Source organism: Alosa sapidissima, chromosome 3 (assembly GCF_018492685.1).
Source record: "Alosa sapidissima isolate fAloSap1 chromosome 3, fAloSap1.pri, whole genome shotgun sequence".
Lineage (NCBI taxonomy): Eukaryota > Metazoa > Chordata > Actinopteri > Clupeiformes > Clupeidae > Alosa > Alosa sapidissima.
In genome coordinates this window covers 6,392,032-6,406,850 of record NC_055959.1, presented here as the reverse complement: position 1 = coordinate 6,406,850, position 14,819 = coordinate 6,392,032, and the positions used below count along the sequence as shown (strand labels likewise).

The following is a 14,819-nucleotide window of genomic DNA, read 5'->3' as shown; positions in this document are numbered from 1 at the left end:
TCACTGGTGGTATATGCCCTGGCAGTGCTCGACAGTCATGTCTCTCAGGGTCTCCTCGAGCCACTGTTTCCAGGCGTGGGTGCGGTGCCGGTGCAGGACGGCGCGCGGGTACAGCAGCGCCACGGTCGCGTAGCTGTGCAGGTGCTCCAGACAGCCGCGCAGCACCAGCCGCCGCTGCTGCAGCAGCACCCCCACCTCTGCCTCCAGCTGCTCGCACTGGCTGATCAGGTGTGCCTGGCCCGCGTTCTGGAGGAAGGCCGTCGCTGGCACGTAGCTGGGGGGGCCTGGAAAGGGCGATAGTGTGGTCACGACACCAGAACTATGACTTTGGTACGATACTCTGTCTGAGTATCTCGGTACCAATACTGAAACGATACCACGTCAAAAACCTTAAACATCAGTCGTAGAAGTAATAGAATTAGTCTGGATGACACAAGCTTTTATTGAAACCTTAAACATCAGTCGTAGAAGTAATAGAATTAGTCTGGATGACACAAGCTTTTATTGAAACCTGATTTAAAACACCATTCTTAAAGTATCCAATAGAGGGCCAAAGACGAGCACAAACGGTGTTGGTGAGACTGTTTAGGGGCTGGTAAACAAAGCTGATCCACTTGAGTGAAAATTAGTAGAAATTACTTGTGTGGAGAGAGAGGAACTGGGGACTCCCAGGGTCTGTCATTTGACTCAGCAGTGTCTCAGCAGGCGACTATCAGCAGATTAGTATAATAACATAACGCCAAGGACTGCATGCAAGCATCACTTATCAGAGCAGCGGAGCAGAGATGACATTCAGGTAATCAACATGTGGAGGTGGGGAGAAATGTGCTTATGTAATGAACTGCAGAAGCAGACAACGGAGAAATTGAAACCTTGAATACATGTCACGGTTACATGCGTTTTTTGCATAGCACCTTCAGGGAGTCCATCACCACAAAGACCATGTGGTTTTTGGCAACATGTTCAATAGTATCAATTTGGATCATATGGAAGTTAAGCGGTCATCCCATACCAGTTTAAGGGAAATAGTTGCTAAATTCTTCCCCTCATCCCTGGGGAAGATGTATTTGCTGGTGCCTGTACCACATCCTTCAGTTTAATGGGAAATGGTTGTTACACATTCTTCCCCCGATTTATGGGGCTGCTGCTAGAGGAGTTGGAGGTGTATTTACCCAGGTCCATGGGGCTAATGCTAAATGAGTTGGAGGTGTATTTACCCAGGTCTATGGGGCTGCTGATCTCCTGCAGCAGGGTGGCAAGCTGAGTGGCCTCTAGGCTGGCGAAGGCGGCCTGGTACTGCGAGATCCACTGGTCCAGGTCAGACAGCTTCCCCTGGATGGCGTCTTGCACAGTCCGCTGCCTGGATTGCAGCTGGGTGTGCTCAGAGTACCTGAGAAGGGGAGAGCTGGAGGTTAACTAGCCTGCCGCAAGACTATGAATTCTGGAAACTACACTGCCGTTCAAAAGTTTACCAGCTGAGGTCAGTTGCATTGTTTTTTTAATCAGGGCAGCAGTTTTCAGATTACATTATGTGCTTACATCATTTCAAAATGGTTCTCCAATGTTTTCTCAGTTAGTCTTTTAAAATGATATCAGATTAGTAATCAGAATGTGCCTTTGGAACATTGGATGAATGGTTGTCAATAATGGGCATCTCTATACTTCTATAGATATTGCATTAAAGATCAGCCATTTCTTTCTACAAGAGTCATTTACAACATTAATGATTAAAACAAGGACATTTCTAAGTGACTCCAAACTTTTGAACGGTAGTGTATGAACAACAATTTTGATGAATGACATAAATAAGCTAAACTCCAAATTGCTTCCAAAAAGGCACAAAAACATACAAAAGCATGAACAATGGCTATCTGGAGCACATCACCAAAGATAAAATGTATGTAGTTAGAGCTCCTCCACAATCTACACTTCATCATGTGTCTCTCCCACAAGGCTGGCATCTCTTGCTCACCTGTGCTCCAGCGTGTGGATGAGGTGGTCAGGCCGGCTCTCAGCCCCGTCCAGGAAGTCCATCTCCTCCAGCAGCTTGGCCTGCTGCTGTTCGCCCTGGGTGAGCTGCTCCTGCAGGGTCAGGTACTCCTCCACTGCCACCTCCACCTGCGGCAGCGCCACCAGCATCTCCTCACGGTTCTTAAACCAGTTCACCTGCAGCACACACACACCAACACATGGGCTCACAGACAGTCGACGACACACTTTGCCAACAGTTTACCCAAACGTATGTCAATACTGTTTGTATCAAATCAATATGGAATCAAAACTATTACACTATTATGTCCTAAATTTGCCATATTCTGCATGAAAATCGTACAGTATGTCACATTATCTACCAAATCACATTTTTTTAATCGTTTCTCTAACTAAACATTTACTGCATAATCGGTACAGTCTTTGGACCCGTGCGGGTCTATAGCTAAGCGTGGACTGGCAGCCCACAGTCTCCTCACCTTGATCTCGGCCACGCGCGAGGAGAACAGGCTGCGAGTGATGTCTCGCTCCATCTCCCTCTTGCTCTGCTTGCTTTCGGCCTGCTGGCCGCCTCCTCCGTACACGGCCCCCGCGAAGCCCACCTCGCCGCCGGCCGTCCAGTCCACCAGCGGGTCGTACACGAACGCCTCCAGCAGGGTGAGCAGGGTCTCGCGGCCTCTACGCATCATCTGGACCACCTGGGGCACACGAGGCAGAGAGTCAGAGAGGTGGACACAGAGGGGTGGGCGATGGGAAGACTCACAGGTCCTCTGAGGCTCCTTTTACTACAAAAATGTTTTTAGTGAACAAGTTTTATTGGGAACAACATCAAAAAGGCCATATTTCCATAGCCTTGGCCCTGTGCTATACCGAAAAGTTTTAGTTGGAAGAGGATGACTGAACGGTCTATGCAATGGCTGCTTTTCCACATTAGTTTCACATGAGCCCCTTCTATCGCTGTACTAGATCACAGACATTACAAGCTGCCCAGTGGTGAAACCGCTCTTTAACAAATTATTGAACTTATTTCAACTTAATTTGTGGTTTGAGTGCCCAAGAAGAATGGCTGGCTTGCTGTGTTACAGCTCAGTGTAAAGGAGGAACTGAAATCCCTGCAGTGTACTCAGGGGAGGTACTCGGCCTGGGAGAGCTGTGGATTTTAGTTTCATGAGCTGCATCTAAGTCCCCTAAATGTGAAATCTGGCACAACATGTTCCAGAGGAAGCCAAATGAGTTCCACTTGTGCATACCTGTTCACACGATAGTCTGAAGATGCCCTCCACCCCGGTCACGCCCAGAGCAGTTTCGATATTGTGAGTCATGCGGAACGGAACCTTCTCGGGAACTCTCAGACTCTTCCCTGTGAACACAAAACACACAATTACGGCACACAATCAGAGAAACATGTTTTACATTGTGGCCATGAACATTTAAATACATGATCGCAATATCTGAACAATAACATGAAAAAAATATCACTTAAATGTAATAAAAAGAACTAACCCTTCTCAAAGCAGACGTTGTAGTCAATGTGCACCACCTCTCCTGTAGTCATGTCTATCAGCACGTTATCCAGATGTCTGTCCCCCAGTCCAATGATATAGCCAACCATTGACATGACTGCAGTGGACCGCGCATAGGACTGTGGGAGGGATAACAGTTAATCAGAGTAACACTTGAATATAAAACAGACAGAATTTTCTCATCTCAGTACTGGGTATCCTGTATGCTCTTATTCTAAAAGCAATATAGCCAATAGTGGGGGAGGGAGAGGATAATTTACATATTCTATTATATAGACACACACACACACTATACCCAACAAAATTCTATTACATAAAATATATCCAGTAGAGGAAGGGATAATATTTACATATTCTATGCATTTCATTCCTGGATATTTTGCATTGCAGAGTAAATTTCATCACTCTTGTTCTCCCGTACAGCACCTCAGTCTCTCCTGCCCTGCCCTGCACTGACCTGCGTGATCCTCCACCACTCGCTGGGGGTGGTGCATGAGCACCACAGCTCCTTGGCCAGCAGGTTGGGCGGAGTGGCCTCCATCAGCTCCTTCAGCACGTCCCTCATGACGCTGATGGGCCAGTCGCGGCGCGAGACGTCCAGGCTGAGGCCCACCGCCTTCAGGGCCGGGCCGATCTTGCTGTAGTAGAGCTCGCTGGGGCGCGGCACCATAGGGAGGTTCTGCGGCTGCTGGAAGGAGTCCTGAGCCTGGAGATAGAGATAGAGATAGAGATAGAGATAGATAGATACTTTATTGATCCCCAGGGGGAAATTCAAGGTCTCAGTATCATACAGACATCACACATAACATTCACTAACAGCAGAAAAGGTAATTAAAAGTATATAATATAAAAAAAAAAACAACTAAGCAATAAGGACAGTAGAAGATAAAGAATATACTAAAATACAAATTATACTAAATAACGCTAAATCTAAATCAAGTCTAAGGAGGAGGAGGAGGGAGATGAGAAAGAGCCAGGACAGTCACTAATGAGAGGAGCAATGCATCAACACTTATCTTTCCAAAAAAAGGAGGGGGTTGGCAAGTAAATGAATGGCCAATTTCCCCAAATCCACATTTTTCTTTTTTTGGAACATGAAAAGTGAAGGCTGACTTCATTGTCAAATCCATTTCTTCATAAGGACCGTAGAGACAGGTACTGATTACTCATTAGCAATGGCATGAATTATGCATCATATCAATTAAAAGTAAATGGCTCCACAATGTGTGCAGTGCCTGTTATGCATGCACCTCAAATTCTTGAATATGAAACACAGCCTCTCACTCTCCATGCATGCATAGTTAAACCTATTGAAGTTACACTTCAAATTTCAGTAGATTAATTCAGGCCAACTATCCCCTACCCCTCGACTAACTACGCTTCACTAAGTACATGCATGCCTACGTGTGTGTGTGTCCTCCATCACTGCATGAGCGCACCCTAACCTTCTGTGACTGAAGGACGGCCTCTCTCTGTTGCCAGCGCTTGTAGAGGCCAAAGAGTGGCGTGGCGCCGTCCACCCACTGGATGAGGCCTGAGCGTGTGCCCAGGGGCGTGACGGAGTAGTGGCGAGCGTGGAAGCGCGGGCTCTCCTGCTGGTTCACCTTGGTGAACATGGTGTTGACGATGGACAGGAACTGCATGATGCGCTCGTCCAGGTGCAAGTCCTCCAGGCCTGGACACATGGGGGAGGAAAGCGGACAGAATCACAGAGAGGACTGGCATGAAGAGGGCTGCTTTGGGTCATAAAAAAAATAAGTATTTCTAAATAAATAAGTAGGCAAGCAATAGGTAAATAATTAAATATCAAGGGTGCAGACAGCTTCCATATGGTCATTCCATATCGGTTCAAACTTTTTTTGTCCAAACAGTCCCCTATGTCTTAGGATTATCAAACAAGAACCTCAGCCTGATATCTTATTTCATTGCTGAGATGTCTATCCTTATTTAAAAGGCACATGTTTTCTTGTTCACATGTGATACGCAGAAATTACAGAAACATACATGCTGACTAATGGGGATACCCAGGCAGCCATACCTTTGAACAGGTAGGGATAGTTCTTTCCGTCCGAGCCCAGGAAGTAGAGCTTCTTGGGCTTGGTCTTGGTGGGCAGGATGGTGATGGTGTTGCCCACGCTCTGGATGGTGAGGGCGTCGGTGGCCGACACCTCTCCGGGTAGCGCCATCTCGGTGCTGGCCATGGATGCCAGGCGCGGGCTGATCTCGTCCAGACGTAGCAGGTAGCTGGCACGCTTCTGGGCCCGCTGCTGGAGACTCAGCATGATCTGACCGGGACAAAAATACAGACAGGTCACATAAGGGGACATTATACAAACAGAAAGCTACAAGCAGCCAGACATCCTTTAATAAGAAGGGCAAGGCTAAGCGCCAGCACAACCTGGAAGACAGGAGTTTACGAGGATATTCTGCTGCCAGTAACATCAGACATACACCAGCCAAATATGCAGTAAAAAGCACGTTGCAAAAATGAGTGAAAGCCATGAGAAAGCTGTTAATTTTCTGCAAGCCTAAACATCTCCCTACAGCGAAGATAGTGTAGTAGAGCTAGGTTGGAGAAAAGCTGTGACTAGGTTTTTAAATGAGTACTAGACTTCTCTGACATTTTAATAAGCCTTGTTTTTATCTGCTTGGGATGACTCATTTCTGGCCCATCATGGCAGAATAGATGGAAAAAAGCAGTTACCAATGTATGATAGTTCAAACCAGTAGGAGGCTCTCTTACTGCATTCAACTGTGTGAAGTGATCACTGCAAAAAGGTTACGATACAAAACAAATACAACCCACCGCATTAAGCTGGCAAATGCAAAATGTGTTTTTACTTCCTCCATTTATTTCGCACAGCGTTTGAGCTTCAAACTACATTTGAATGTTTACACTACGTCAAATGTGTGAGTGCAAGGAAATGTCTATAACAGACAAAGTTACACACATACATACAGAGGTTTGGGTGGGCCCACTGACCTGTTTGAAGGGCGCCCAGCTGCTGGCTGGGTTGGCAGGGTTCTGCGGGCAGCGCAGACGCTCCAGGGCGCTGTTGATGGCCTCGCCGTACGTCTCCTGGAACCAGGTTTCGTGCGGCGTCTCGGCCGCTGCCGCTGTAATGCTGCGCACATGCTCCAGGGCAAAGACCACCGGCCGCATCAGGGCTGAGTGCTTCTCACGCATGATGGCCACCTTCTCGTCTCTGCAGCCACACACACACACACACACACACACACACACACACAGGGAGAACTCCCATTGTTCAACACAGGGCGAACCGGACCCTGATGCGCAGCGGAGGGGTCTTGTTCCGCCCTGAAGGGACTTATTTTCCCAATAATGACCGGCGTTCTATACATTGTCCCGCTTATTACACGGCTACTTGCCAAAACTAAATAATAAACTCCCCACGATATGACTTTAGCCTACATAGCCTAGCCTATTTGTTACCGTACATCGTAGCATTTGCTGAGAAACAAATAGTTCGCAACACACGCTGAACTTGAATCAAACATTCTTTAGAACATAGCTGATCATTCAAAAGTGAAAGCAGATGATTGAAGTTCCAGTCCTTGCGTAGTGAAATGAAATACCTGAATTAGAAGCACAAACTCTGTTGCCATTGACAGTGGTCATTCATTTTTTCAGAGGTCCTTTTCTTAGAAATAATGACCGCTAGAACTTTGGGAAATCCCATTCAAGTCAATAGAGCGTTCTACTTGCCTTGTGAAGAGCCGTGTAATAATATACAATATTTGGGGGGGTACACTCTAGGTATACAATAGGAATACAATGATGATGTGGGGTGACTAACTTGCAGTGTGTTGGTGATAAAGTAAACATCTGGAATGACCAGATGGAGATAAGGATCTGGAAAGTGCTCCATGATATGAGGTGGCTTACTTGCGCAGCGTGTTGTTGTTCTGCACCCTCTTGACCTCGTCCTCCAGCTGCTGGATGCGGCGCAGCACGTGCATGTGTTGCTGCTGAAGCACGCCAAGCCACAGCTCATCCCACAGCAGCGTCACCCGCCGAAGCTCCCCCACCAGCATCTGAACCTGCACACACACACACACACACACACACACACACACACACACACACACACACACACAGAGGGTTCACATAGATTTATTGTCCGTCTCCATAATCCACATCAGTGAGTAAGCATTTCAGCTAATTTCTCTCAATTCTTAGGATCTGGCAGAATCTAGAGTCTATTCCTGGTATCCTTCCCTTTAATAAGCAGAGCCTTTCAACATTAATAAAGATCAGCCTGTCAGGCTGCTGCTATGTCCTTGTCAGCCACATCAGGCTAACAAGCACTTTCCACTGAGCTGGCAGACCAAACCCCACACGCTCAGAGCCAAATATCTTGTCCCCAGCCAGCTCACTGGCACATAAAACTTCATATTTATCTTGGGTTTCCACCCATGATGCGTGCAGACAGAAGACATTCCACACGACGGCTAAGGGAAGGACTCATTTTAACATATCAGGCTGTGGAAGTCTCTGTGAGTGTACCTGCACCATCATGGTGGGGTTAGCTAAGAAAACCCATATGCAAGAAAAACACTAAAAAACAGCTGTGGCAGTCTCTGCATTGGACTCCGTACCTGCAGCACCATGGTGGGATTGGCGGAGGACAGCTTGTCCACGATCTTGCTGTAGCAGTCCTGCATCATGGCCTGGTCCTCGCTGGAGCAGAGCACCAGCTCCTCGCCGCGGCCGCTCTCCTGGGAGGCTGGCGGGCTGCCCGCTTCGCTGCTGCCGTCACACAGACCCTCGCCCTGGATGTTACCCAGGAAGGTGGGCAAGGCCGAGGGCAGCTTGTTACCTGGACAGTCAAGGAAAAGGTGCCTCAATATCCAAAGACTTACTGGGAATTTACACCGCAAGAAAGGCATAAGCATGAGTGGAACGCAAATGAATCAATTTACACTGCAACGTCACAACAACATGTTTATCCATGCGTTTCTCTATGTGTACTAGGCTACTCTGAAGTGTAAAAATAAGCTTTCCTCTATATTACGACTAGATACTTGAGGGATAATTCTGTGCAAATGCTAATTTTGTGACACCAATTTCCACTGATTAGTTGTTGCTGTAAGAAACAGCTACAGGAAATTCTAATATGTAAATGAACAGCTGAGTTTGAGGGTTTGCCAAGAAAAGTTTCATCACCCTGATTAAATATGATGTTAATTTACACTTTAGTTTACGATGCAAGGGTTGTACATCTGAGTGAATGAGAATCTGTATGGAAGTAGCCTACAGTCAAAATGAACAACAAAGAAATTAACAAATGCAATGCTTTTAACTTAATTGGCACAAAAATGTGAAACTAATTACTCTCGATGGCAGCATCCTAACTACTCTCTTATCACACTACTACAAGAATGGGGAAGATGGTCACAAACACAGACAATTACCATATACTAAAAGACTATTAAACATACAGCAGCAACAACAGCTCTTTAGCCAGACAGAACTGGTCTACCTGGTTAAGGAAAGTTCTGAGGCTACAGCCTGTGAGAACATCCTCTATCTCTAAGGCGATTACGCTGCATCTCCTACCTGCGGCCTGGGCCTCGCCGCCCAGGGAGATGGAGCCCACGATGGCGGGGTAGAGGATGAGGTGGGGGGAGTCCTGGGCCACGCGGCACAGCAAGCTGCAGATGCTCTGGCGGATGTAGGCCTCCGGGTGGTTGAGCCGAGAGAACAGCTGGGGGATGATGCCTGGGGACGAACACAAAGGGACATTAAAAGGTTCGATCAGCGATTTCAGGCCCAAAAAGGCCCAAACATAAATGATCACATTCATCTAATCTTTCCTAACGATCCGCTAGCTGCCTGCCCCCTAAGTAGGCCGTCAAAAAAATTGCGTCTCTGTAGGCAGCCTAGGCTCCGAGATCTGTACACAAAAACACTTGCTACCAACAAGGGTTGGCAACCACTCAAAGGCAAAATAAAGGGTTTCAACCAATAACCGACGAGGTGCGCGTTTAGGAGAGTTTCAATTGCATGGGTGGGAGGGGGAGGTAGTAGTGAGCTAGCTTTCCGTTTTGTTTGAACATCAACAGAAGTGACGTATCCTGTATCGCTGATACAACCTTTAATGGGCAATAATGGCCATGACAGCTGGAATAGCTAATAAATAATAAAGTCACTAGTCGAGTCACTTTTATTACAATATTATTTGAATTGGAGTTTATAAGTGTCGATGATTTTTATCCTGCCAGTATGCATCCTAAGTGGCATGCGCATTAGCACCGAGTTGTTGCGCAAATCCCTGCCACATTCAGACAGTAGCCAAGGTTCAAATATCCTAACAAAGTGGCTGGAGTAACATCATGGTTATCACCGCTCAAATGATGCAACGTGGCCAGGAGGAATATCCAAGATACCAACCACTTACTGTCAACATTTCCATTTGGTTACACAGAAAGCCTATTAAACAGTGATGACAAGATAAGCAGTGCTGGGTGCTGTTGTGTTGGTTTAGTAAAAACAGTAAACAAGAATCCATCGTCACAGCATGTGGATTTTTAGCAGCTTGAATAACCCTTGAACACTGCATTAAGTAGCATTAACATTAGAGATAGCGCAACCATATCGGAAAACACACCCACCCTCAAAAAGCCATTCAGTGTCAAGCAGTCATGACAAGGACCAGGTGAGCAGACATCAGACAGGGAGCAGTGGTGTCTGATGTGAGCTTCTCTGGTTGTGCAGTGGGAGTGCAGGCATTTCGCCGTTGGTGTGCGTCAGCCGTGCTTTACCTCTCCAGGGGACGGTGTGTGTGTGTGTGTGTGTTACCTCTCCAGGGGGCGGTGGGGGTGGATGCGAGCCCTAGCTCCAGTTCTTCTCGCAGCTCTCCTGCGTGTTTCACCAGTAGCCGCAGCAGGCGCAGCGTTGCCATGACGATCACGTCGTCGTTGCTCTGCTTGCTGGTCTGGTTGCTCAGCAGCAGCTTGGGGTCGTCCTCGTCAATCGGCACCTGAGAGAGGAGTCCAAAATTAGCCATTTGAAAAGACTGGCCATTTCATACTAAGCGACACGAGTACAATAAATAGGGTTGGACATTAAGAGACTGGCTTGTGCCTGACATGCGTGTCTTGATAGAAATATTAATAAGTCATATATTACATTGGATCAGTCCACAGTCTGCCATTACATATATCTGTCTATCGTCCAACGCCACTGAAGACATGCACCACAAGGTACCAGAGGACTACTCAAAACTTTATGAGTCCCAACTCATTTAGAATTACAACAGCGCTGGTTGGCTAAATGTCTGACCTGTCCAGCGTTGAGCTTGAGGAAGGTGAAGTAAGCGTGGCAGGAGACACGGTACAGGCTGAAGATGCGGTCCACCACGGTCCTCCACACACGGATCAGGCCCTCAGTCACGCTCTCCTCCACCTCCGACAGCCACGGGCACGAGGCCAGCAGCTGCCTCCAGATCACATCCACCATGTCATCCTCATCGTCCTCCTCATTCTGCAGGGCCATGTCCTCATCCTACACACACACACACACACACAGAATACCAATGAGAAGACAGCAAAAAGTATCAACATATTAACATACGATATTAACAGATTTCCACCCATAAAAATAGACCTGAGAATAGTTGATGTTGTGGAAACACCTTATCCCTCTCTAGGTCACAGCAAGTGTCTTTCATCTCACCTGAATTCCTGCAGGGCGACACATGGCCTGGCCCAGGATGCTGAAGATGGTGTCCTTGTCCTCGTCACTGGTGCCCGAGGGGATCAGCTCCTCGATCTCCTTCTTCTCACCTGAGAGCAGTGGCACTCCTTCGCCTTGACTGCAAATGAAAGCAGAGACTCGGATAAAGAGCAAAGCAGAGGTGTGGACACCAAAGGTGCGTGGCGAACACGTTTTCTCTGAACAGTTCAATTTGAACGATTTGGATTGATTGATTACAATTAAACATTCGATTGTAACGGTAGCACTTCGTCCAGCTCCACTGTATGTTTGTGGAGAACTACCTCCTCAGATTGTTTTGTAAACAATTGCCAAAAACTCAAGGCAAACAGAAACCTGTTTGCAAATTTGAACGCACCTCAGCTTTAGAGGGGCAGTAACCGTAGCAAGCTGCAACTCATCCTTAAGTCCATGCAGAGCTCATGGAGGCTTGTGGTGCGCCTACAGCCCAGTCACTAGGCTCACTCTCCACATGACCATTACCGACACTACTGCTACTAACTAACCCCAACACTTGCTTGTTTGATCATCAAGGCACACAAAAGCAAAAAGTGTAGGTGGAGATTTGACTGTTTTGGAGATTAACGGTGCAGACGGTCAGATCCTCACCTGGCGTTGTCCACCACCTTCCTGCCCCAGCGGTAGGCCCAACTGGCCAGAGCAGCCCAGGACTTGGCCACATCAGGAGCCTGGGAGGTGGACAGCTGGTAAAGCTGGCCCAGGACAAAGTCAGGCTCTCCCACTCCAACACTCACTACAGGGCAAGAAAAAAAAAAAAAAGACACACTTTAGACTAATAACGTTAACCGTCAATCAGAGCATGATGGAACCACTTATCTGACGTTGTATGCAGTAGAAGTAGAACAGCAGAATGGCATTTCAGAAGTTAACACCCTCTTAAACCAAGGCTGATTCTTAATTAATGGCGCTACATAAATAAAAATGAAGTTTAGTTTAATCGAATAGCAATAGGCCACTGATGAGGCCTTTTTCACCCCCGACACTAGGTGTCCGTACCGGTGATCTCGTTGGTGATGCGAGGCACCCCCTGCTCCTCCAGCGGCAGCTCCAGCAGGGCGGCGATGTTGCGTCCGAGGGGCGAGAGGCTGGGCTGGGCGCCACCGGTGCTCCGCTTCACCACCTGCTTGAGCTGCAGCGTCAGGTCCTTCCAGTCGGCCAGCAGCCACTTGCACAGAGTCAGCACTGAGCGGCAGGCGGCACGCTCGCACTTCCCCGAGCGGCAGTAGGACAGCGCGCATGAGCTCAGCATCTCCATCGCCCCTGTCGACTGACCTGCAGTCAACCAAACAGTACAATTTACCATCACATGCATCAAATTATTTTCTGTCTTACAATATCCAGTGTTTCCCACAGAATTGAATTGTATTTGTGGTGGTTGGTGAGGGGGGGTATAACCTATAGTTATACTTGCCTTGCACGATAAGTAGCTGTAATGTATAGTGTGCTAGCCTCAACAAGCCAACAGTATTCTATTCTACAGGACTTCATCCCATTTCAAAAGTACAACATAGAAAATCATTGTGTGGTGGTCAATTTTGATATTGTGCAGGGCACCCAGAGACACAAATTAGTCAATGTATGGGAAACACTGATATCATATTATCATCATCATATTTGACTCTTAGTTCATATTAAGTTACGCTACAATGTCTTTCTTTTCTTCCTTCCTTTCTTTCTATCTATCTATCGAGCAAGTAAGAGCAAGTGAAGAGCAAGTAGACGAGTATTAATAATAACTTTATGCAGAGAATCACACATCATATCAGTCTTACTGCCTCTGTGCCTAACACTAACATAGGATTTTCCATCTGCCTTAACCCATCTCAAATGGTCACTATGGAAACTAACAGCCGAATTCAAACAAAAAAAAAAAACAGCTGTCTGGCCAACCACCACAAAGCTTCACCATTACACATTTAAGAGCACAATATGGGTGAGAACCCTAAGCCCAGTGAGCATAGATAATCCTGACCTGCAGTGAAGAGCACCTTGGCCCTCTCGATCTCCAGCTCGGGCCCCCACTTCTCCTTGACGGGGCCGTCCAGCGAGAGCATCCTGAAGCTGTGCACCAGGTCCCCTCCCTCGGGCTGCTCGGCCGGAGGCTCACAGCACTGACCCAGCATCCGTGAGGCCAGAGCGATGTTGCCCTGCTTACGGGCGAACTTCACCGCCGTCACACACAACTCCATCAGGTGAGAGTCCACTGAAGCTGAGGAGCCTGGGGAAGAGGAGTGTGTGTTTATGTGGATGAGGGAGGGACACACACACACACACACACACACACACACACACACACACACACCAGATTTGAGAAGATAAACCTACACACTGAAATGCAAATACACTAACACATTTACACACAAAGAAAACGAGGGAAAGGACGTCAGATTAGAAAAGACAGACCTGTAACCTCAATCCAAATACACACACACATTGATACAAAGAAATGGCACCAACAAAACCTTATTTTACAAACTACTATCACATTCTTTGCATCCAACCATACCATTCTGCTTGAGGTAGAGCTGCCTCTGGAATGTGGTGTATCTGAGTGCGTGCAGCCAGGGTTGCACATCCTGCTGCTTACATGTGCTGAGGGCCTCACTGAACAGAGGGATCAGACAGTCCTGCAGACAGAGACAGAGACAGAGAGAGAGAGAGATCTATAACTTGAACACCATTTAAACAGCAAAGGAGTAAACACATTCTACACAAATGTCTCGTTTCTTACTGACCGTGCTCCTTGTACAGACTATACAAACTATACCACCCCCCCCCCCCCCCCCCACACACACACACACACACCCCCAGCAGGAAATAATGACTTGATGCATGACTGAAGCATAACTGTGCATCAGTTTCACTTTTTGACAGTCCACTGCAGTCTGGTGCATTTGGGAATAAGGCTTTGAGAACACACTGGCCCACAGAGACCCACAGATGTAACTGGCCCAGGTGTTACCTCAGCGGGGAGCTGGTTGGTGAGGGAGCCCTCCAGGGCGTTGGCACAGTGCAGCTGCATGGTGCCCATGGTGGGCAGGGAGCCGGAGAGCGTCAGGGTGGACAGACGCAGGGCACCCAGAGAGATACGGCCCGTCTGCTTCAGGTACTTTACCAGACTGGGAGACCAAGAGGACACACACACACACACACACACACACACACACACACGCGCAGAAGGAGACAACTAAAGGTTAAAAGACAAGAAAGTTATGGGAGATGGGGGGAAATGAGCAACTACAGAAAAATACTAAAGAAATAAGCCAATAAAACATAAAACACAGATGTGTCAGGTTAGAAATCTAGACACAGGCTGCATCCACAGATATGTTCGGGTTAAACTCCTGAGGGCAGCCAACGAGGCTGTGCACTGGCCAGGACTCACTCGGACGAGGGGCCGATCTTCTGGTCCTGCTCGTGATTGGTGGAGGTGATGGCTCCCACTGCACTCCTCAGCAGCTGCACCTCGATGGCCTTCTGCAGCTCCGACGGGTCCGGGCTCAGCACCGCAGGCAGCAGCCGCTTCAAGTCTGTTATGCGCACGCACA

General features: G+C 47.7%; 1 protein-coding gene across 1 annotated transcript in view; it reads right to left on the bottom strand.

Moving 5' to 3' along the window:
* smg1 (SMG1 nonsense mediated mRNA decay associated PI3K related kinase) overlaps positions 1-14,819 on the bottom strand; it is a 46,040-nt gene that overhangs the window by 9,706 nt on the left and 21,515 nt on the right. The window contains 22 exon segments of the mRNA XM_042085242.1: positions 5-284; positions 1,218-1,390; positions 1,973-2,166; positions 2,469-2,687; positions 3,240-3,349; positions 3,493-3,631; positions 3,970-4,218; positions 4,958-5,187; positions 5,551-5,797; positions 6,496-6,718; positions 7,420-7,574; positions 8,133-8,353; positions 9,094-9,255; positions 10,336-10,516; positions 10,819-11,040; positions 11,212-11,350; positions 11,860-12,004; positions 12,268-12,543; positions 13,244-13,489; positions 13,778-13,898; positions 14,234-14,390; positions 14,657-14,801. Of these exon segments, the coding sequence (XP_041941176.1) occupies positions 5-284; positions 1,218-1,390; positions 1,973-2,166; positions 2,469-2,687; positions 3,240-3,349; positions 3,493-3,631; positions 3,970-4,218; positions 4,958-5,187; positions 5,551-5,797; positions 6,496-6,718; positions 7,420-7,574; positions 8,133-8,353; positions 9,094-9,255; positions 10,336-10,516; positions 10,819-11,040; positions 11,212-11,350; positions 11,860-12,004; positions 12,268-12,543; positions 13,244-13,489; positions 13,778-13,898; positions 14,234-14,390; positions 14,657-14,801 (4,234 nt within the window).